Below are 25,213 nucleotides of genomic sequence, written 5' to 3' on the forward strand. Positions count from 1 at the left end.
GCGAGACCCTGTCTCAAAAGAAAGAAAGAAAAAAAGTGTTGGATGTGTAGCCCAGTGGTAGAGCACCACTGGGTTCAATCCCTAGTACCACACATACACATACACAAGAAATATGTTAAATCAATAACCTAATTATATACTAAGGAACTAGAAAAAGCCAACAGAAGGAAGGACATAATAATGGTAGAGTACATAAAATAGAGATGAGAAAAATCAGAGAGAAATTTTATGAAACTAAAAATTGGTTCTTTGGAAAGATTAAAATTGATGAATTTTTAGATTGACAAAAGAAAAAAAAAATCCGAAAATGAGACTGTAGATATTATTACCAATGTTATCGAAAAGGATTGTACAAGAATACTGTGAACAGTTGGATACCCACAAATTGGATAACCTAATCTATCAAAAACTTAGATAACTTTATCAGAAGAAATGAACAAATTTCTAAAAACAGTCAATCTACCAAAAGTGACTCAGACAGAAATAAAGAAAAGTAGGGGCTGCTTTGGAGGCAAGTTAGCAGTGTTGAGGGCTGCTGGGGTAAAGCATTCCAGACGACACTTTTAAGGCCAAGCCCAGATATCCCTGTCCTTGTAGGGAAAAGCCTTCAATGGAAGCCTTCCTCTATAAAGATACAAAGAATACAGTATTCTGAACAGACGCTTAAATCAGTTCTCATCTCAAAGAACCCAGCATGAGGGTCACAGTATGAGAACTGAGATGCTGGAGAACAGTGTTTGATAAAAGCAGACTTCCAACCATGTGATGATCTCTTTGGACCCATTTCCTTGCATTTGCAATTAGACTTGGAAAGGCTTCTGAAGATCTTGAACAATTTTTAATGATCTTATAGAAGGGCACACTCCTCAGAGATATGCAATATTTATATACAGCCCATTGGTATATATTGAATCTCTAGGGAAGACTAGAATTATCAGTAAAGAGTATATTAAATAGCATTACAATGAAGCATTACTACTCTATGATCTGACAGTAAAATTCTCAGAACTGGATTGTATATCTGCAATGAGGTGTTCCTTTAGAGTCAATGATAGTGCACAAAACTTACACATTTGTGCAGGGTATGTCCTGAAGATTTTAGAAAAGAAACTGAAGATGCATTCTGTGTTGTGGGTATTACAATGATTGATGTTTACCCAGGAGATTCCTGGAATTTTGTATTTGGACAGGCTTCTTTGACAGATGGTATTCATCCTTGCCAGGGATAGCAGTTGATTTCTATAGCTCATGATACAAAAAAAAAAAAAAAAAAAAAAAAAAAAAAAAGGCAAAGATACTCCAGAAAACATCTTCAAGTGACTTATAAATTTTTTTTTTTTTTTTTTTTGGTACTGGAGATCGAATCCAGGAGCACTCTACCATTGAGCTATATTCCCAGCCCTTTTCATTTTTTTAATTTTAAGACAGGGTCTTGCTAAAATGCTGAGGCTGGCCTTGAACCTGTGATCCTCCTGTCTCAGCCTTCCAAGGTACTGGGATTATAGGTGAACCCTACTGGGCCTGGTTTGTGACTGTCAAAAAATTTTTTTAATATATATATATTTTTAGTTGTAGTTGAACACAATACCTTTATTTATTTATTTATTTTGGTCCTGGGGATGGAACCCCCGGCCTTCTGCGTGCAAGGAAAGCACTCTACTGATTGAGCTATATCCCCAGCTTATTTATGTATTTTTATATGGTGCTGAGGATCGAACCCAGTGCCTCACACGTGCCAGGTGAGTGCTCCACTGCTAAGCCACAACCCCATCCCTGTGACTGTTAATTTTTGACAACTATTATATTCTTTAAGTGACTAGTATTTTCTGCTTCAATTAAGACTTTAACCCATGAAACTGAACACATTGGAACTGCAACTGCATCATGGGCCCACATGCCTAGTGCAGAGCTCCTTCTACTTGGAAGAGGTTGTCTCCGTCTAAATGTTTCCCCATCTATTTATCTAAGTTGCAGTGTGCTCTGGCTTCAACACTGCAAAAAGAGATAAAGTGCTGGTGAGATGGATTCTTATTTATTTAGTGGTACCAGGGACTGAATCCAGGGGCATAATACCCCTGAACTACATCCTCAGCCCTTTTTAATTTTTATGGTCTCACTAAGTTGCCTAGGTTGGCCTTGAATCTGTGATCCTAGTGCCTCAGCCTTTGAGGTGCTGGGATTACAGGTGTGCACCACTATGCCCAGCTTAGTGAGGTAGATTGATGATAAACCTGCTGACATACCTGTAGTCACTCTGGAACAGTCATGAGGACAATGTGAGTTTGCTAAAACCCATGGAAATCTTCAAGCAATGGAATGAGTGGATAAAAAAATGGCAAGCAGCCTTTCAAAAATAAGGAACTACAATTAACATGACAGTCAATGGCCAAAGACTGAAAGCTCTTCCTATAAGCTCAGGATCAAGGCAACAAGTAGTGCCCAGCTTTATCACTCCTGTTCAACATGGTTATGGATGTTGGGGAAAAAAATAGGCAAGACAAAGAAATAAAACATATCCAAATTGAAGAAGAAGTAAAATTATCTGTGTATGCAAGTAACATGATTTTATATGTAGAAAAACTCTAACAATTCCATAAAACAATTTATTAGATAAATTTAGCATATCTGCAGGATACAAATTAACATGCAAAAATCAGTTGCATATTTGTACTCTTACAACAAATTATCAGAAAGCAATTTTTAAAATTCTATTTACGGGCTGGGGCTGTAGCTCAGTGGCACAGTACTTGTTTTGCACGTGTGAGGCACTGGGTTCAATCCTTAGCACCACATAAAAATAAACAAATACAATTAAGGTATGCTGTCCAGGTACAACAAAAATAATTAACAACAACAACAACAACAGATTCTACTTACAATAGATACATGCACACCAGTGCTCATTTCAGCATGATTTACATGAGCCAAAAGGTAGAAACAACCCAAGTATCCACCCAGATAAATGGATAAATCAGTGACATATACATACAATGGAATATTATTCAAACATAAAAAGGAATGACATTATGATAAATGCTACACTGTAAATGAAACTTAAAGCCTATGCTAAGTAAAACAAGACAGATAAAGAACAAATATCGTACAATTCCACTTCTATGAGGTGCTTCAAATAGGTAAATACATAGAAAGTAGACTAGAGTGTATCCAGGAGTCAGGGTAAGGGGAAGTAAGAGGGGGAGTTACAAAGGGGAAATGGGAGAGTTTCAGAAATAGTGGTGATAGTTGCAAAACATCATGAGTATAATGAATGCCACTGAATTGTACATTTGAAATAACAAATTTTGTTTTATATTGCACTACAATTTAAAAAATATAATATATTGAAAAACTTTATATACTTTAAATGGGTGAATTATATGTGTGTGAATTACATCTCAATAAAGCTGTTTAAAATTTTTTAAAATAGATATAAAAAATTAATTATATTTCTATGCTATAAAAACAAGCAAACTGAATATAAAATTAAGGAAACATTTGCATTTACAACCACATAAAAAACACATAGAAGACCTTCAACACACTGAAGAGAAAAAGAAGTGGGCTGGGATATAGCTCAGTGATAGAGCAATTACCTAGGATCATAAGGCCCTTGGATTGATCTCCATCCCTGCAAAACAAAGCAAACAAAAACAAAAGATCAAAAAAGTACTTAGAAATGAACTTAGCAAATAAAGTGAAAAACTTATACTTGTATTAGTATAAAACATTGTTGAAAGAAATTTAATTAGTACTAATTAAATGGAAAAACATCCCAGGCTCACAGATCAGAATACTTAATATTAAGATAGCAAAATTTCCCAAATTGTTCTATAGATTCAACATGATCCATATTAAATCCCAGATGCCTTCTTTTCAAAAATTGACAGGCTGATCCTGAAGTTCACAGGACTCAGAACATCTAGATCAATCTTAAAAGAATAAAGAATGGAGAAATCCTATGTTGAGTACAGTGGAGCAGGCTTGCAATCCCAGATACTGAGGAGGCTGAGGCAAGAAGAACACAAGGTTAAGGCCAGTCTGGGCAATTTAGCAAGACCTTTTCTCAAAATACAATTAAAATGGAGCTGAGGATGTAGTTGTGTGGTAGAGTACCCCTGGGTTAAACCCCATATACAAAAACAAAACAAAACAAAACAAAAACCCTAAATCAAAACAAAAGAAAAATTCCTAAGAAGTTAACATTAAGCAAAAGTGTGGAAGTAGCCTAAGGATATACATATAGACCAATGGAATAGAATTGAGAGTCCAGAAACAAACCTTTACATATACAAGTAATTGTTTTTAACAAATTACCAAAAAAATCCAATGGGGAAAGAAGACTTTTGCCTATAAATGGTCCCAGGACAATTGGTCAGCCACATGCAAAAAATTGAAATTGAACTCCCACCTCACACTATATGCAAACATTAACTTAAAACAGATTAAACACTCAAGTGGGATAATAGTTTGGAGTGAAAGAGTTTATTTTGGGGACGATGAAAATGTTCTAAAATTGGCTCTGGTGATGGATGCACAACTCTGTAAACACAATAAAAGCCACTGAATTGTATACTTCAAGAAGGTGAATTGTATAGTATATGAAGTATATCTCAATAAATTGCTTCCAAACATGAAATCAAAGTCCAGTAAAGTGGCATGCCTATAGACCCAGTTACTCAGGGGGCTGAGGTAGGAGTATTGCTTTAGCTCAGGAGTTCATAGCAAGTCCCTGTATAATGAATGAATGAATAAACACAATAAGTGAAAAAGGGTTACCATTACTGATCCCACAGACGTGATAAAGATGATAAAGGAATACTATGAACAATTCTATGTCTACAAATCACTTAGGTGAAATGGCCCAAATCCTTGAAGACAAAAACTAACAATGGAACTCACACAAAGAGAAATAGATAATCCGAATAGGCACATACCTATTTAGAAGCTGAATTAATAATGAATAATTTCCCCAAAAGAAAAGCATCATGTTCATTTATTTTCCCTAATACATTTTACTAAACAGTTGAGGAAAATACGAATTCTCTAATCTTCTCTAGAAAAGCACATGCAGAAAGAACACTTCCTATTTCATTCTATGAGGCCAGCATTACACTGATACCAAAACCAAAGATAGTACATAAAAGGAAACCACAGACCACTATCTCATATGAACATAGATGCAAAGAAATATTGGGAGGTTGGATCTAACAATGTATAAAAAGAAATATATACTACAATTTAGTGGGATTTAGTCCAGGCATCCTGGTTTGATAGGCTATTTCAACAATAAAAAAAATAATGTAAACCATCATATCAGTAGGCTAATGCAGCAAAAGCATTTGCCAAAACCCACCATTTATTCAAGGATTAAAGACACTAACCCAATAGGAATAAAAAAAACCATTTCCACCAGGCATAGTGGTGCATACCTGTAATCTCAGCAGCTCAGGAGGATGAGACAGGAGGAATGTGAGTTCAAAGCCAGCCTCAGCAATGGCGAGGCACTAAGCAACTCAGTGAGACCCTGTCTCTAAATAAAATACAAAATAGTGCTGGAGATGTGGCTCAGTGGTTGAGTGCCCCTGAGTTCAATCCCTAGTACCCAAAAAACAAACAAACAAAACAAACAAACAAAAAAACCAAACAAACGAAAAAACAGGCCATTTCCTCAACCTGACAAAGAACATTGACAAAAACCCATATAGCTAATATCATAGTGGTGAGAAACTGGGCATTTTCTTCACAAGACTGGGAACAAGGCAATCCACACTGTCCACTCTTATTCAATATCCTACTGGAACTCCTATCTGATGCTAATAATACAGGGAAAGGAAATAGATGGTTTACAGATGGGAAAAGAACAAATAAAAGTACTTGTTCATGATGTTCTGATTGATTCTGAATCAACACATTAAAAAACATTCCAATATAGCAATATTGTGATATTCAATATTAACATATAAGTGGCAATTGCTTTTCTATATAACCCCCTGAGAAAAACTGATAATCAGAATTAAAAACACAGTAGCATTTACAACAGTACCAAAACAATAAACTATGTAAGTACTGTGATGGTTAAGGTAGGTGTTCCCCAAAGATTACTGTGTGAAAGCCTTGGTCCCCAGGATGGCACTAATGGCAGGTGGTAGAACCATTAAGAGATGGGGCCTGGGCTGGGGCTGTAGCTCAGAGGTAGAGCGCTTGCCTAGCCTAGCAGGGGTGAGGCACTGGGTTCGATCCTCAGCACCACATAAAAATAAATAAAGTTATTTTATATATATAAATTTTTTTAAAGAGATGGGGCCTAGTGAAAGGTCCTTAGTAACTAGGGGGCATACCTTTGAAGAAAATGGTCTCTTGGCTTCCTGGCTCATGATGCAAGTAGTTTGCTCTGCCCTACCCAGAGGCCTAAAGCAGTGGGGCTGCCTGATCTTGGACTGGAGCCACCAGAACCATGAACTAAATAAAAATTTTCTTTTTATAAAACTAATTGTCTCAGGCATTTCATTATAGTAATAGAAAACTGAAGCAGGTACAAACTAATAAGGATATATATAAAAAAAGCACAAAACTGATAAATCAAAAGATCTAAATAAAAGGAGGAATAGTTCACACTCATGGATTACAACATTTAATGTTGTCGAGTTGTCAGTTTCTCCTAATATAGGTTCTATGAAATCCTAAGCAAAGTACCAGGAGAGTATCTGATAGATATTCATAGATTCTAAAATTTGTATGAAAAGATGATACCCAGGAAAGCCATCTTGATAGTGAAAAGAAGAGGTGGAGGACTAATATTTCCAAATTCCAGACTTATTATAAAATTATGATATTCAAATACAAATGGTATTTGAAAGCATAAACAAGTATAAACAAGTAGGCCAATGAAACAGAATAACATCCCTTCCAAATATAGTTAACTAATCTTTGACAATGGAGCACAATTATATGGAGAAAAGACAGTTTTTCCAACAAATGGTGCTAGAATACAATGCCAAAAAAAAAAAAAAATCTTGACAGAACATATATCTTTCATAAAAATTAACTCAAAATAGGCCATAAACTTAAATGTAGAACATAAAATTATAAAATTTATAGAACAAGAATATCTAGGTGCCCTTTGATTTGGTAATGTCTTTTTAAAATTTATTTTTTTTTGCTGTGCTGAGGATTGAACTCAAGGCCTCATACATGCTAGACAAGTCCTTTATCATGGAGCTATAGTCCCAGTCCTTATAATGCTACATACATGATTTAAGGGAAAAAATTGGTAAGCTGAACTTTACTGAAAACATCTGCTTTCAAAAGGAATTATTAAGAGAATGGAAAGATAATGACTGTAAGAAAATATTTGCAAAACACATATCTAATAAAGGACTTGTATTCAAAATATACAAAGAAAAAAAAAGTCACTGGATTTGGTGGAGCTGGCCTATAGTGTTAGCTAGCTACTTGGAAGGCTGAGGAAGGAGGGTCATTTGAGCCCAGAAGTTCAAGGTCAGCCTGGGAAGCATTGTGAGACCCCAACTCAGAATAGAAAAAAATTGAGAGAACAGAATATACAAATAACTCTTAAAATTCAGTAAAAAACAAAACAAAAATCCAGTCTAAAATGAGCAAAGACCTTAACAGATACTTCACCAAACATCATATTAAAGATGGCAAATCAGCTATGAAAAGATACTCAATGTCCTACCCCATTAGGGAACTGCAATGAAATTAATGATGATACACCACATGACTAAAATTCAGTAACACTGGCCCCACCTTGCTGGCAAGGATGGGGAACAACAGAAACTCTGATTCACTGCTGGAGGGGAATGGAACTCTTACAGCCACTGTGGAAAACCGTTTGGCAGTTTCTTAGAAAATTTAGCTTTACCTCAAGATCCAACAGGTTTTTACCTATTTATTTGAAGATATTTCTACACATTTATACAGTTTTGTTCACAATAGGAAGCTACCAACATACCCTTCAATAGGGAAATGGGCAAACAGTTCCATGGAATAGAATTTACATAGAATACCCCTTTGGTAATTTACAAAAACCTTACTGATACAACAAATGGATAAATCTTGACTTATGTTGAGCAAAAAATCCAGACACAATTAAGTATGTATTCTATGAATCAGTTTATTTGAAGTTAAAAACTTTCACAGTAAAAATCCATTTTTTTGTGTGTGTGTATAGGTTTTTGGCTCTCCCTGCCCAGACTGGTCTCGAACTTGCAATGCTCCTGCCTTAGACTCTGAAGTAGCTGGGGTTCCTGGTGTGAACCACTGTGTGCCATCTGTGTTAACAGATGGTAGATCAGTGTCTACTTCCTGGGATGGGTGAAGTATATTCATCAGAGAGGCACTCCTCTGGGATGCAAAAATGCTGGTGTCTTTGATTGTTGGCTGTAGAGGTACACACTTGACAAAACACAAAATTATACCTTTAAGATTAGGGCATTTGGGGCTGGAGATGTGGCTCAAGCGGTAACGTGCTTGCCTGCATGCGCGGGGCGCTGGGTTCGATCCTCAGCACCACATAAAATAAAATAAAGATTTTGTGTCCACCGAAAACTGAAAAATAAATATTAAAAAATATTAAAAAAAAAGATTAGGGCATTTGACATTTTACATATACCATAATAAAAGGAGAAAGACTTATGTAATCTAAGGAAAAACCAGAGTATTATATAGCATAACAAAAAATGCTTATTTGAAAAAAAAAAGTTAAGATGGTTTTCTTGTGGGGGAAGCAGAGGATTGTGATCAGGACGTAACAGTTGTGGAACTTCTGAGGTGACTGGCAAGATTCTATTTTTCACCTGGGGAGGTTATTTCAAAATTGTTAAAAGTGGCCGGGCGCAGTGGTGCACACTTGTAATCCCAGAGGCTAGGGAGGCCGAGACAGGAGGGTCGCAAGTTCAAAGCCAGCTTCAGTAACGTGAAGCACAACTCAGTGAGACCCTGTCTCTAAATAAAGTACCAAATAGGGCTGGGGATGTGGCTCAGTGGTCAAGTGCCCAAGTTCAATCCCTGGTACAAAAAAAAAAAAAAGTTAAAAGTGTATGAAGCTATACATTTGCTCTGTGTAGTTTTCTACATCTGTGTGGTGTTCTGTAATAAAAAAGTAAAAATATATGCTTTTTAATAGCCTCCAAATAATCTTTCAACCCCTGAAACTGTGTAACTGTTACTACTATGATAAAGTTGTTGGAAATGAAAATATTATATGGTTTTTCTACTTAATGATTTATCAAAATATCCAGGCTTTAAAAATAGTATGCTTTTCTAGACTAGGCAGATGGATTAGACTTTTTTTTCCCCCAGATCAGTTTGATTTTTCCACTGTAAAGACAGAAGTGTTATCTCAAATATATTCCAATTTCTTTTTTTTTTTTTTTTTTTTGGTACCGGAGATTGAACTCAGGGGCACTCGACCACTGAGCCATGTCCCCAGCTCTATTTGGTATTTTACTTAGAGACAGGGACTCACTGAGTTGCTTAGCGCCTGGAAGTTGCTGAGGTTGGCTCACGATTCTCCTATTTCAGCCTCCCAAACCGCTGGGATTACAGATGTGTGCTACTTCGCCCTCGCCAATTACTTCTAATTTTTAAGTATGCATTTTTCTGGAGTTACTTGGAGCTGGGTGTGGGGTCTCATGTTTGTAATCCCAGCGACTCAGAAGGATGTAGCAGGATAGTTACAAGTTCAAGATTAGACTCAGCAACTCAGAGAGGCCCTGTCTCAAACTAAAATAAAAAGGACTGGGGATGTCTCTCAGTGGTAGGGCTCCCTTGGGTTCAATTTCCAGTACAGGAAAACAACAACAACAAAAAAAAGTCAATGGATTCTGGGCTTCTCAGCACTATTCTCCTGGTCACATGACACTGGAGTAAGCACAACATAAAATCATCAACTTTGTATACAAGCAGACGTCTGTACAAATAATATGAGGATCACAACCTATATTTGTGATATTCAAAACTTGCTAATAACCCAAATGTCTTTCTACAGGTGAATAAATAGCTTAGGGAAGACAGACAAAATACTCAGCAATGAACTTCTGAAAAGAAGCAACACGAATAAATCTCAGCATTAATTTCTATTATATTAATAAATCCTGACTCCTTCTCCACAAGAAGTACATGCTGTATGACTGTATTTTGTTAAAATTCTAGAAAATACAAGCTAGTCTAGAGTGACAAAAAGCAGCTAATATTTGCCTAGGGATGAGACAAGGGAAGGAGGCAAGACTGAGTCAAATGGAAACCTTGGGGGCTGACAGAGTCACTATAGTGATTATTGTGATGGTCTCACAGGTGTACATAGTCCAAGCTTACCAGATCATTTACTTGGAAAACAGTTTACAAAAACCTTATGTTTAGCTGAGGCAGTGGTATACCTGTAATTCCATCTACTTGGGAGGCTGAGGCAGGAGGACCAAAGGTTCAAGGCCAGCCTTGGCAATTTAACAGAACGCTATCTCAGAGCTAGCAAAACAATAAATAAAGAGATGGAGATGTAGCTCATTTGTAAACTGCTCCTGGGTTCAGTCTTCAGCACCAGAAAACCCAGTTGTGTTCATAGACAAGATTCATTCACCCATTTCGCCCAACTTCTTTTTACAGTGCTGGGACCAGAAAACAGGGGCTCACATTCTATATCGATACTCTACCAACGAACTACACCCCAGCCCTCTCCCAACTTCTGATTATGTTGTCCTCCTCACAAGATGAGGGAAAACACTGTTCTAACCTGCACTGACTTTCAGGGCTTGTACTGGCAAGATGACAAGCTTCCTTTGAAAGGGTTAAATTTTGTTTAAATGGCGACAATACCTTAGGAGAACACCTCTGTAACCTAGGACCCCAAACATCTAATCCTATCCTATCCTAGCTTGCAGTTGTGTGATCACCTGGCAATAAGGGCATAGGCAGACTCAGGTAAAGGAGCACTATTCCATCAGTCACACCCTGCTTATGCCTGAATAAACAACCAGTCATTTAGGTTGGCTCCATGTCCCAGTGAAAGTCAAGCAAGGCTGCCTTGTCGGCTTTGTCTTTCAACCCAATCACACAACAGGTGAAAACTTCCCATATCAATAGCAGGGAGGCTGTCTTGGGCAAGCTGAAGTGTTGGTACTACCCGCCCAGGCAGAAACAGCATATACCCCATTTCAACCCTGTGCAGGACAGGGCAAAGGGACGAACTCCAGGTCCAAGGACTCCCTCCTTCCTTAAGACACGTTTCCAAGGAGGGAGGGTAGGTCTTGTCCTGAAGAAGAGGCTCTGAGACAATCTTTCCTGCCTGTCTCATGAAGGCCAGATAGAAGGGAGATGGCCAGTCGTGTGTCCAAAGGAAGCAGGACTGGGCCTTAATACGCAGATTAGAAGTACGAGCAATCTTCTGTGAAAAGAATCCAACTACCTTCAAGTTCTGCCCCCAGTACTGTAGTCTTCAGAGTCCTACAATTTAATCATCAGGTTTGTATTTAAGACAACCAAGAGCCAACAGACTACACCACTGTAACACCTTCCAATTACTGGGATGAACAGAACTCCTACAGGGAATGACAAAACCTTAGGAGTGGGATCAACACCGCGTGAGAAACAACTGCAGGGTAAAGATGTACGTGATGTGCAGTACAATACTGATGCACTTTAGAAAAGATGCAAACCGCTCATGTACAAAAACCTCTTTGAGTCCTTTATTAAGGTTTGGAGATGTGTGGTACATACAATTAACAGCATCACACCAGCTACGGAAGTACAGGTAACCAAGAATGTACTTCAGAACAGGATCTCAGAGCAACTTATGGTGTCACCTGCTCTGAACCTCCACAAAAACCCAATTTGGACACACAGGACAGACAATATAACAACTTCACTTGGAAATGGTTCTTTAAAAAAGTAACAAGAACTGGTACTTTGAACCCTTTAAATGTGAGATGTGGCAGCTCTCTTGGTGCTGTGGCACTACTGAAAAAGGCCAACTTGGGAATCTGAAGGTCAGATAGAAGAACTGACTGGGGTGAGAAGAAGCTTTATTTTCAGTGTAGAGAGAGAACAGATGGTCCGAGTGGATACTTTCAGTCCAGGCTCAGTATGGGTCCTGCAGGAATCCACCAGATAAATACAGTCCATAAACTGGTAGGCTGAAAAATGCCTGTCAGCCATCTGTGTCACTGTGCATCAGGAGTCACTTATGACACAGAGCAGGTTTAACAGGGATGTGCCTGAAAGAAAGAATGGGGCTCACTGTGTCAGGTCAACTCTGATCCTTTTGTGCCATTGGATGCCATGGGTCCCTCTGCTTTCATGTGTGAATTAAGGAACACTTCCTTTATTTCAATGTTCCATTTTGAAAATAGTCAAAACCCTCCCCCCCACCCCCACCGTCATCATTCTTCATAAATTCTGTTTCCAAACTGATTCTTCTGGGTCTAGACTTTTTCCTTTCGCTTCAATTTTGACACTTTCTTGACAGTCCCATTCTTGTTTAGAAGCTTCAGAACACGATCTTTATGATCTAAAACCTTAAGCATGGAGTCTCTGGCCTCACTGATTTGATCCATCACAAGTTTACACCTCTGCATGTTTCCCTGGAACAGAAGATGGCACATCATCAGTCAGTGGCCATGAGGATGACATGGCTTTTTGAGAAATGGTGCCCTTTGGGCAGAGGTCATTTTGAAACTTTCACATAGAGAAAATGACCCAGTGTTTCTTGGCAATGTAGGCTGAAATAAATAATACATTTTTACTACGGATGCTGGAGTATGAGGCAAGGAAATGGGAAAAGTAAGACTTTAAAGTAAACAATCTCATAAAGTGGGTGATTATAAAGGAAAGGGCTCATTCAAACCTGAATTAGTTCGTTTATTCGGTGTAGATCATCATCAGTTGCTGCTTTTTTCTTTGGGATAATCCCTTCCTGTAGGTTGGTAAGTCTTTCATAAACATCATGTTCTAGATTTGTCTACAACACAGAAGAAAGAGAACTTCGTGACCTCAGAGAAACTTTTCTATGTTAACTTCAGGTAAATGAACCCATCTCCAATCAACTTTGAACAGTGGTGTAAGGGCTATTTGAGTGATAAAGTCCTTTCTCGAAAGGACTAAGGTATAGAAAGGTTACCAAACAGTGAAGGAAACTGGTCAACAATGGTTTGTAATATAACATGCCACAGTTCAGAGTCTGTCCTCAAGGAGAACTTTTTTCTCTGAAAAACAACTTCACTCTTCCCACATAAATATGATTTTCTGCTAAGTGAAAATTAGCCAAAGGTTTTTAAATAATTTTTAATTAAAAAAAATTTTTTTGGCACCAGCGATTGAACCCATAATTAAAAAGGGCTAGAATATAACTCAGTGGTTAAGTCCTTTTTAATATTTTATTTAGAGACAGCATCTTGCCGAGTTGCTTAGTGCCTCAATAAGTGGTTGAGGCTGGCTTTGAACTCGCAATCCTCCTGCCTAAGCCTCCCAAGCTACTGGGATTATAGGCATATGCCACTGTGCCTGGCTCAGCAATATGTTTTTTAGATCTTCATAGCAGACAATATTCTTGAGAACACTGCTATTCCAGAGATGGGAAAACTTTATGAGGTGGTTTTGTTTTTTGTTTTTGTTTTTCTTTGGTGCTGGGGAGCAAACCCAGGGCCTCATGTATGCTAGGCAAGCACTCTATCACTGAGTTACATTGCAGCCCTTTTTAATTTTTATTTTAAGACAGGAACTTGTGTTAAGTTACCCCAGCACTGAATTTGTTCTCCTCTTTGCCTCAGCCTTCTGAGTAGCTGAGATTACATGTATGTATCACTGTGCCTGGCTAATTGAACCCTGTTTACTTAGTTGGTAAAGGAGAAATTCCTATCCTAAGGTTACAGAAAAGGCTGAACTATCATATAAGATCCACAAACAGATAGGGGAGATAAATGTCAGTTGATTAGTTACATATACTTATGGCCTAGGAAAGGAGGACAGGGCATGTCACTCAGTGACACAAAGGGATTGCACTCAAAAAACAGAGTGAACAAGCAGGGGCTATGGAAGGCAGGGTTTATAGTATATCAAGAGGGAGGGGATCACTTCTGTTCCCCAAAGATAGATGTGACTGGTTTGAGTAATAATGAAAACTGGTAGATCACTGAAGCCCACTACTCAATGAGAATCAGGAACTATTCTCAGTCCACAGAGTGAGGGGAATTATTTGGTTAGAGGACCTTCTCTGAGGGAGTCGAGTGGGGAGGTGGGGCTCATGTGTACACTATTTAAGGTTACTGCTATTTCCTATGTCACCACAAGACATAATGTTGAATTTTAATTTTAGGTCTTATGCCATAGTTGTTCCAAATAAACTAAGATTTAGACTATAATCATATGTAACTGACATAGTGCTTACAAAAAACAGCAACACATAAAAATCCTACCATAACCTCTTTTAGTCTAGAATGCTTCCAAATTACTCAAAAGAAAATGTTATATGCACTTAGACATCTCCAGCCTCTGTTCCTCTTTACCACAACAACTGTTGAGCTGCACCTACCAGCTGTAATAATTGGGCAGCACAGAGATGGACTTTCCAGCCTTGGGCACGACAGGATACTCCTTTCTGATTAGCTATTTCTTGCAGCATAGCTTTCTTCTCCTCTGGAACCATATAAAAACATGTTTCAATTTTTATAAAGCTCAGCTATTTACATTTAAGCTGGCTAAGTGCCAGTATTTCATCAAAATTTTTTTACTTAAATATTTAAAAATAAGTCCTCGGCATTTAAGTCATTAGGAATAAGGTCAATAAGATGAATAAAGGCTTCCTTTTTGTTTACTCCAGAAGAAAGTTTTGAAGACTATACTCTGCTAATCTGGTGAGTTAAAAAGAACAAATTAATGTTCTAATCTCTTTTTATTTGGGGGCTGGGAATTGAATCCAGGGGAGGTTCTTTACCACTAAGTTATATATACCCCTACCTCTTTTTATTTTGAGACAGGGTCTAAATTTTCAAGGCTGGTCTGGTCTCAGACTTGTAATCTCAGTCTTAGCCTCAGTCTACTGAGTTGCTTGGACTATAGGCCTGTGCTACCACACCTGACTCTAATTTTTCTTTTTTTGTGTGGTATTGGGGATTGAACCCAGGGGCACTACCACTGAGTTACATTCCCAGCTCCCTTTATTTTATTTTTTTAAGTTTTGAGATGTGGTCTTCCTAGGTTGCTTAGGGCCTCGCTAAATTGTTAAAGCTGGCCTCAAAACTGAAATCCTCCTGCCTTAGCCTTATAGTCCAAGCAACAAGTGTGTACCACTGTGCTCAGCCCAGCTCTAATTTTTTTAAAATAGGGGGAAATGGTCTTTAGTGAGTAGAAGCCTTACTCAATGTGATGTTTACAAGCACATTGAGGGCTAGTCATTAAGTCTGGGAAGTTTCTTGGTATTATTCAGTTCTTGGGGAATCACATGAATGAAGTGTGAATTATATTTCAAATTTGGAAGAAAAGTCCAGTAACCAAAATTGGAATAAAGTAAATATAAAATTTATCAACAAGACTGGGGAAAATCAGACTAGTATTGAGGGATGCTTTTAAAGTTGACTTTAGCTGTATTGGCAGTCTTTTTTTTTTTTTTAATATATTTTTAGCTGTAGCTGGACACAATACCTTTATTTATTTATTTTTATGTGGTGCTGAGGATGGAACCAGTGCCTCACACGTGGTAGGCAAGTGGTAGCACTGAGCTACAACTGTGCCTAGACCTCAGCATGGTCTTAATTACTCTTTAGGACTTAAGATAATCAAATGTAACATGAATAACTGAAAATTGTTTTACAAACTAATTTTGAAAAACTTATTATATATTATATGAGTTTGAATAATATATAGATTAAGAATGAACCTAAAGTAAGCTATGGACTTTGAGTGATAATGATGTGCCAAAGCAGTTTATTAGCATAAATATGATTTAAAGAATTTCTTAGCTTTTTACAATAGTTATAGAGTCACACATTACAGGACACTCTGCTACAGGACATAACAGAGAGTAGGGCATGGTGGTGTGTGCCTATAATCCCAGCAACTGGGAGGCTGAGGCAGTAGGATCACAAGTTTGAGGATAGCTTTAATGAGACCCTGTCTCAAAATGAAAAAATAAAAGAGGTGAGGATGTAACTCAGTGGTAAACTGTCCCTTGGTTCAATCCCTAGTATCCCAAACAAAACAAAAATTACCAATAAACACATGAAAAGTTGATCATCATCAGTTATTAGGAAAACGTAAACCAAAACCACAATGAGATACCCACCAGGATTAGTTATAATAATAAAAAAAGATGGACAATAATTAGTGTGTGAGGATGTAGAAAAAGTAGATCCCATAGGAACAGCTGGTGGGAAAGCAAAAACTGAGCAGAAGATTGAAAAAATAACATTATAACAGTTTCTAATATGCAACACAAATATTCGCGATTCATATCCTCTTTTATTTCAATCTTGCTAAAGATTCATGATTTTATTTTTTTTCAAAAAACTAGTTTTTTGTTTCCCTTTTTCCCTACTGTTTTCCTGTTTTCAATTTCACTGATTCCTCCTCTTATCCTTACTATTTTCTTCCTTGTATTTGCTTTAACTTTGCTCCTTTTTTCTGGGGAGGAAACCCAAGACCTTCTGAATATTAGGCAAGCATTCCACCAAAAAGTTACATCCCCAGTGCCTTTGAGTTTTATATTTTTTAAAAGTTTCCTTGAGACTTTCTTTGTGACTGTGGATTACTTAGACATGTGTTATTTAAATTTCCATGGTTTGGAATTTTTTCTCTTATCTCTCTCATTGTCTTCTAGTTTGATTCCATGATGATTAATGCAGACACCCCATATGACTTCAATTCATTTAAATTAGCTGTTTGTTTTATATCCAGGATAGGATCTATCTTTACATATTCTATAGCACTTGAAAGAATTGTATTCTATCAATGTCTATTAGATGTTGTTGGTTCATTGTGTTTATTCTACATTCTTGTTACCTGAGAATTCATTCTGCTAACTGTTGTGAATAAGGTGTGAAGGTTCTAATTATAACTGTGCATTTGTCTATTTTTTTCTTTCAGTTTTGCTTTTAATGCATATATTCTAAAAGCTCTTGTTTTTGGTTGCCTATACATTTAGGACCATTTCCTGGTCAACTGATTTTTCTAAAAGTATGTTTCTCTTTGTCTTTAGTAATTTTATTTTCTACTTTATCTAATATTAATCTAGCTATCCTTGCCTTTTTTGAAATTTTTGTTTTTATTTTCTTATCTTTTTACTGTCAATCTGTCACTTCCATTCAAAATAAGTTTCTTACATTTAGCATATAGTTAAATTGTACTTTTTCATTTACTCTCTGCCAATCTGTTTTAACTGGTATGTTAAGACTATATTTTTATTTAATTGAATACAACTGAATGTCAAGGCTTGTGGCCATCATATTATGATCTGTTTTCTGTTTGCTTCTTGTGCTTTTTCCCTGTTTGTCTTTTTCATTCCTTCTTGTAAAAATTTTTCAATATTCCAACTTGATTTATTTATATGAATATGACAACAAAGTTTAGGTACTGTACTTCACTAATAGTCAAGAGGCCTGGTGAAAATGAAATGTTACTATAGGGCTGGGGATGTGGCTCAAGTGGTAGCGCGCTCGCCTGGCATGCGTGCGGCCCGGGTTCGATCCTCAGCACCACATACCAACAAAGATGTTGCGTCCGCCGAGAACTAAAAAATAAATATTAAAAATTCTCTCTCTCTCTCTCCTCTCTCACAAAAAAATATTGTTAAAAAAAGAAATGTTACTATAAACATAGCCAATTAGTTATCTAGGAATCATAAATCTTTCAGCTGTCAAGCTAGCTTTCTAAAGATAATTATTGAAAAGTGAGTCTCAAAAACAATAAGAATCTTTTTGGGCTAAAATACTATCAGTTTGGGTTGGGGCTGTAGCTCAGTGGCAGAGCGCTTGCCTAGCATGCGTGAAACACTGGGTTTAATCCTCAGCACCAGATAAAAATAAAAAAATGAAATAAAGACATTCTGTTCATCTACAATTACAAAAAAATTCTGCTACAGAATTCTCATGGCATTAACTGATGTTTAGTGATCTATGTCCTGGCTCCTGAAGGTTAAAACTCTCTGACCTCTGGAAATCTCACCTTCTTTTAAAATTTTAGAGTACAGTTGGCTTTCTGCATCTGTGGATTCAAACAATTGTGGATTGTCAATACTTGAAAACCTGCGTCTATACTGAACATGTATAGACTTGCATTTACATTGTATTATATAAGTAATCTACGAATGACAAAATACACAGAAAGATGCAGATACTTTACATGCAAAAACTACACCATTTTATATAAAGGAACTTGAGCATCCATGGATTCTAGTATCTGAGAATGGTCCTGGAATCAATTCCTCATTTATATCAAGGGATACCTGTTTAATTGTGAGGAAGAATAGACATAGCTGGGAAGCATAGTCATCTTCGTACTTCCACTGAGACTGAGCTGTCAGCACCTTTGTCCCTAATCACTGACATTTATGAATACCCCATTGAGGCCTCAGGAAAACCAACAGCTGTGCATGGTGATGCACTTCTACACTCCCAGGAGGACTGCAAGACTGAGGCCAAACTGGGCAACTTAGCAAGACCCTGTCTCAAAAAAAATAAAATGTTCCAGTACTACCCCCCCCAAATTCCAAGTTTCCACACTGAATTTGTGATAAATTCTCTGGAAGCTCATACTTCTTGGTGCATTCAGTTAATCTCAGATGAATGACACTTAAAAGTCCATCAGAAGAAACATCTACTGACATTGTGCAAAGTATAATTTAACCATTTTCATTTACATGTAGGTTTATTAAAATGTTCTCAGGTTCAAAACTTAGAGTCTAACACGTTAGGCAAAGTGCTCTACTACTGAGTTACACCCCTAGATCTATTTTTCTCTTCCTTTTTTTGGGTACCAGGGATTGAACCCAGGTGCTCTTAACCACTGAAACACATTCCCAGCCCTTTTTTTGTATTTTATTTAGCTCTCACTTAGTTGCTTTGGGCTTCACTAATTGATAAGGTTGGCTTTGAACTCATGATCTTCCTGCTTTAGCCTCCTGAGCCACTGGGATTACAGGCATGCACCATCGTGCCTGGCCTGTTTTTCTTTTATGATTATAATAATATAGCCAATAAAGGGGAAAATGGGTCATCATAAATGTAGGAGGGAGACATTCATTAGTGTTATACCAATTATACTAGGGAAGGGAAAGGGGAGGTAAGGGGAGGCACTGGGGAATGAAATTGATCAAACTGTTATATGCACATATGAATGTGTCTCAATGAAACCTACTGTTCTGTGTAATTAATAAACAACTAAAAAAAATACAGACAGTGTTATACCAGTTTCATGCATTAATATTTGATGTTTCTAGGAAGACTGACCTTTGACTCGGACGTCACTGTACCTCTGAAAATGGTGGTAAGCAGCTTTCCATGGGTTTCGATAGTGACGAAGCAAAGTGATGGGAGGTCTTGGACGCACTGGGACATACCTCACACCTTCCTCATCTATTCAAAAGGAAAGAAAAAAGACATTAAAGAGCTAATTACATATTTTTAACATTCTCCAAGTTTAATTCCAATCAGGAAAACTGACAATGGGGACACCCTCTGGGAAGTACACTTGAGTAGTGAGAAGTATCAGGAGACAAGAATTAGCCTAAGTGACCATTACCAATATACTCCTTGGGAGGAGACTTTCGCTTCTCAGCCTTCACCAGAAGACTTTTGGCAGTGGACTTCTCATCGTCAGTGCTGTTTGTCTCCATCATATCCCCCTCTTCTGTTGAGATCACGTGCTGCTGTTTTCGAGGCTTTTTTCTTGGGGAGGCACCAGGTGGCAGGTCACTTGTAGGCATAGACAGGTTGTTTGCCAACAAAGAAAGAGATGGAGACACAGTGTTGGTAGCCAGTGGAGGAACTGCTGTCAGAGGAAATGGAGCATAGACATCTATGAGAACCCAAATATCAAGGAATGCTTCACTTGATTTCCAGCAACAACAACAATTCAGAAGAAAGTACAGACACCTAGTATTCCTTGAGCCTTTCTCTGGGCTTCTCACTGTGCCAAGCACTCTGAGGCAGAGGCTGTCAGATGTTTTGTAATGCCATCTTCACCTTCTGTCATTCTAGGACTTTTGCTTTAACAGAGGCACAATGCCACTAAGCTAAAAGAAGGTATTTCTTATCCTCTGTTGTAGGTGTGGTCAGATAAGATGAAAGCAGAGAGCTCTGTAGTACTTTTAAGGAAGTTTCCTTAAAAGAAAGATGTGACTCTCTATTCCTTGTCTTCTTTCTGTGCCCTAGAGCCCAGATGTATGTTTGGAGCTTCAGTAGCTACCTTGAATCAAAAGCATGAACATCACATCCTAGGAATTGCTGAGTGAAAGGTGGAAAGGGCTTAGATCCCTACAGATGAAGTCCACATACCATTGCTGGACTGTCTGCCTAGGGTATGCTTCAAGGGAGATAAATCCTTAAATGTTGAAGTCACTGTTGTTCTGGCCTTTAAATATAAATTCCTACCAGGTAACTTATTAACACATAATCTTAGAAACAATCTAAATATAGGAATTATTATTATCATCCCTGAATTCACAGATGAGAAACTATGACACAAGCCACATAAGTACCAAGTAGCAAAGTTGGAAGTTAATAGAAGCAGGATGGCTTCGGAGTCTGCACTGTTATCTACCACGGGATGCTGTGTCCAGGTAAAAGAAAGGGAGCAAACACTAGTTAGAGTTTGTAGGCTCACATTTTTAGGGACTTAAACATACTCTAAAGGTTCACTAGACTCTTACTTTCAGTCTACTACCTACTTGCCCTACCCTCTCCAACCTCAGCTACCCATGCCAACAGCCACACCCTACACTGCCATCACTAATAATCCCAATACGCTCGACAGCCATCTCAGCCTCCAACTCAAGTCCAAACTCTTTTTCCAGGTCAGTCCCCTTCAAAAATAGCCTCCAACAAACTTTAGAACCCATTAGAAGATACTGGCCATCCATCTTATCACTTTTCTGCTATCACTTATAACACTCATGTCCATTCTCTTCCATTGCCAGATTTAAATTCTATATTTTACTCATTTTATTCCTTCACTGTCCCTTTTCTTGCTTTACTATTCTCATTTAGCAAATGCAAAAGAGGTTTAATTTAATTCTCCAACTATGTAGCTGAATGTAGCTAGAGACACACAGCAATGATGATTGGCCTCATTTGGACAATTCTATTGTGTTCGCTAAGTCCATTCCTTTTCTGGATGATTATTTAATATTTTCCCTTGCCTCAAGCTTTTGACCTATTCTTCTCTATCTTTACTCTAAGTAGAGCCTTTTATTTCTACTATTTATTGAAAAAGAAGCAATCAGAAGGAAATGTCCATAAATGCCATTTCTACCTCCCCACATGGACTGGGATCATATATTCTCTTCCTCCTTTGGGTTATCCCAGAAAAGACCAACTCTTTCAGAAACACACTGGACCCCACCTCCTCCCTGAGATGCTGCTCTAGGAATTCTCATAGCTCTCTCTTGCATCATCAGTTCTTCTTTTCTTGGTGGATTACTCCAATTAACATACAAAACTTGTTTCACCTTTTTTTTAAAATTTTTTGTTCTAATTAGTTATGCATGACAATAAGAATGCATTTATGCCTTTTGATATATATAAATGGGGTATAATTTCTCACTTTTCTGATTGTACATGTTGTAGAATCCCATTGGTCATGCTGTCATATATGTACAAAGGTAATAATGTCTGTTTCATTCTATTTGCCTTCCTATCACCATATCCCCCCTCTCCTCCCTTCTACCTAAAGTATCTCTGTTCTTCCCTAGCACCCCCTCCTCATTGTGAATTAGCATCTGCATATCAGAGAAAACATTCAGCCTTTGTTTTTTGGGGATTGGCTTATTTCACTTAGGATGATATTCTCCAACTCCACCCATTTACTGGCAAATGCCATAATTTCATTCTTCTTTAAAGCTGAATAATATTCCATCAAATATTATTTTTATCCATTCTTCTACTGAAGGGCACTTAGGCTGGTTCCATAGTTCAGCTATTTCGAATTGAGCTGCTATAAATTTTGATGCTGCCACATCAGTGTAGTAGGCTGATTTTAAGTCCTTTGGGTATAGACTGAGGAGTGGGATATCTGGGTCAAATGGTGGATCTATTCCCAGTTTTCTGAGGAATCTCAATACTGTTTTCCAAAATGACTGGACCAATTTGCATCCCACAAGCATTGTATGAATGTAACTTTTTCTCCAATCCCTGCCAACATTTGTTGTTGCCTGTATTCTTGATGATTGCCATTCTGACTGGAGTTGAGATGAAATCTTACAGTGATTTTGATTTGCATTTCTCTAATTGTTAGAGATGAACATTTTTCCATGTTTCTTTTCTTTTTTTAATATTTTTTTTCTAGTTGTCAATGGACCTTTATTTTACTTATTTATATGTGGTGCTGAGGATTGAACCCAGTGCCTCACACATGCTAGGCAAGTGCTCTACCACTGAGTTACAGCTCCAGCCCTCCATATGTTTCTTGATCAACTGTATTCGTTCTTCTGTGAAGTGTCTGTTCAGTTCCTTAGCCCATTTGTTGATTGGGTTATTTGTTTCTTTGGTGTTAAATTTTTTGAGTTTTTTTTTTTTTAAGAGAGAGAGAGAGAGAGAGAGAGAGAGAGGGAGGGAGGGAATTTTTTTTTTAATATTTATTTTTTAGTTTTCGGCGGATAAAACATCTTTGTTTGTATGTGGTGCTGAGGATCGAACCTGGGCCGCACGCATGCCAGGCGAGCGAGTTACCGCTTGAGCCACATCCCCAGCCCTTGAGTTCTTTATATATTCTAGAGATTAGTGCTTTCTCTGAGGTGTATGTGGTAAAGATTTTCTCCCAATCTGTAGGCTCTCTCTTCACATTATTGTTTCTTTTGCTGAGAAGAAGCTTTTTAGTTTGATACCATTTGATCATCCCCCATTTATTGATTCTTGATTTACTTCTTGCACTGTAGGGTCTTATTAAGGAAGTTAGATCCTAGGCTGATATGGTGAAGATTTGGGCCTTCTTCTTCTTCTAGTAGACACAGGATCTCTGTTTTAGTCTGTCTCTTTGATCCACTTGGAGTTGATTTTTGTGCAGGGTGAGAGAGAGAGGTTCAATTTAATTTTGTTACATGTGGCTTTCCATTTTCCCAGCACCATTTGTTGAACAGGCTATCTTTTCTCCAGTGAATGTTTTTCTAAAAACGACCACGACGACGACGACAACAGTAAAAAGCAACCCTCTTAGGGCTGGGAGTGGAGCTTGTGGTAGAGTGCATACCAGGCAAGCATACACAGTCCTGGGTTCAACCTCAGAACCCAAAATCAAAACAGACCCAAACAAGAACTTCACCTTGACATCATTTCCCTTCAGTTACTACCCTTCTTTTTTTCTATCCCTTCATAACAAATTCCTCAGAAGTTATTTGTAAACAATGTTTGTATTTCTCCCCCAACTTTTTCTTGAACTTGCTCCCAATCAATCACCATTGGGTTTGGTCTACAAATTGATTTTATTGGCATTTATTCCCCAGATGACCTCATCCACTTACTGAGGCTACAGCTTTAAGAACAATTAATATGTATACTGATACCACCTCAATTTATATCTGCAACTTCACATTCTATTCCAAAGTATCAGACTAATAGATCCCACTACCTACTTCATGTCTTCATTTGCATGTCTAACAAACACACAACTTAAACTTAGCATATTAAAAACTAAACTCTTCATACTAAATATGATCCTCCTGTGGTTTTCCCTATTTCAGCCAAGGGCAACTCCATGGCCTCCTGTTACTAAGACTAAAAACCTTGGGGTTGCCCCAGACCCTGTTCTCTCCCATTCAACATTCAATCTTTAAAGAAATCCTCATAGAAACACATCCAGAATTTAACTACCTCACGTTACTTCCATGGCTACTACCCTAGCTGATTCTGCACTCCTCCCTGAAAGTAATGCAACAGTCTCTCCAAAATCTCTTCATTCATCCCTGCCCCCACAGTCTTTTCTCCACACAGGAGCCACTGTGTTCTGCTTAAAATCTAAGCAGCTCCTCACATTCCTCTTTTCAAGCCCCTCTAACAGTTTTCCACTGACCTTGGCAAGGCTAAAGTCCCTACACAGGCTGCAGAAGTTCTATCAAGGCAAAATAAACCCATGGAAGTATATACTTATGGCATAATACATTACAATAAAAAGTAAATAAATAGCAGGTTTAAAAACCTCCAGACATAGCCAGGTGCACTGGCACACACCTGTAATCCTAGCTGCTTGGGAGGCTGAGGCAAGAGGGTCTCAAGTTTAAGGCCAGTCTCAGAAACTTAGGAAGACCCTGTCTCAAAAATAAAAAGAACTAGGGATGTAACTCAGTGGTAGAGTGCCCTTGGGTTCAATCTCCAGTACTAAAACTGAAAAACAAAACAAAACAAAACAACAACAAAAACTATAAATACAATATAACCACACCTCTTACTGAAAAAAACAACATAAGGAATAAAGCCTTCTCAATGAAATGGTGGGTAGTACTAGGTAAATGAGCACAAATCTTTTTTTTTTCTTTGTTCTTATTAGATATATATGACAGTATTTTGATGTATTGTACATAAATGGAGTATAACTTATCTTAATTATAATCCTGTTCTTGTATGTGATGTGGAGTTTCACTGGTTGTGTATTCATATACGAATATAGGAAAATTCTGTCCTCCTCCCTTCCCTTCATCTTCCTTTGTCTAATCCAATGAATTTCTATTCCTGCCCAGCTCTTTATTGTGTGTTAGCATTCACATATCAGAGAGAACACTTGGCGTTTGGTTTTTTGGGATTGGCTTATTTCACTTAGCATGATTGTCTCCAGTTCCATCCATTTACTGGCAAATGCCATAATTTAATTCTTCTTTATGACGCAGTAATATTCCACTGTTTATAGATACCACATTTACTTTATTCATCTGTTGATTCCATAGTTTTATGTTGGTTCCATAGTTTTACTATCATGAACTGAATGCTATAAACATTGATGTGCCTGTATCACTGTAGTATGCTAATTTTAAGTCCTTTGAGTATATATCAAGGAGTGGGATAAC

The 25,213-nt window shown here is 37.7% G+C and overlaps 1 protein-coding gene across 6 annotated transcripts in view; it reads right to left on the reverse strand.

The window, feature by feature from the left end:
• Positions 1–11,685: 11,685 nt before the first annotated feature.
• SAP130 (Sin3A associated protein 130) overlaps positions 11,686–25,213 on the reverse strand; it is a 75,779-nt gene continuing 62,251 nt past the window's right edge. For 5 of the 6 annotated variants that reach the window (XM_081262058.1, XM_081262057.1, XM_081262055.1 and 2 more), the window contains 5 exons: positions 19,744–19,992; positions 19,452–19,577; positions 14,543–14,646; positions 12,860–12,973; positions 11,686–12,596 (listed from right to left, as the gene is read on the reverse strand). In XM_081262058.1, the coding sequence (XP_081118184.1) occupies positions 12,438–12,596; positions 12,860–12,973; positions 14,543–14,646; positions 19,452–19,577; positions 19,744–19,992 (752 nt within the window). In that variant the 3' untranslated portion in view covers positions 11,686–12,437. The remainder of the gene's footprint in view (positions 12,597–12,859; positions 12,974–14,542; positions 14,647–19,451; positions 19,578–19,743; positions 19,993–25,213) is intronic. The other variant, XM_081262059.1, reaches the window with a different exon arrangement.

The sequence above is a fragment of the Spermophilus citellus genome (genome assembly GCF_964194105.1).
Source record: "Spermophilus citellus genome assembly, chromosome: 11".
NCBI classification, from domain to species: Eukaryota; Metazoa; Chordata; class Mammalia; order Rodentia; family Sciuridae; genus Spermophilus; species Spermophilus citellus.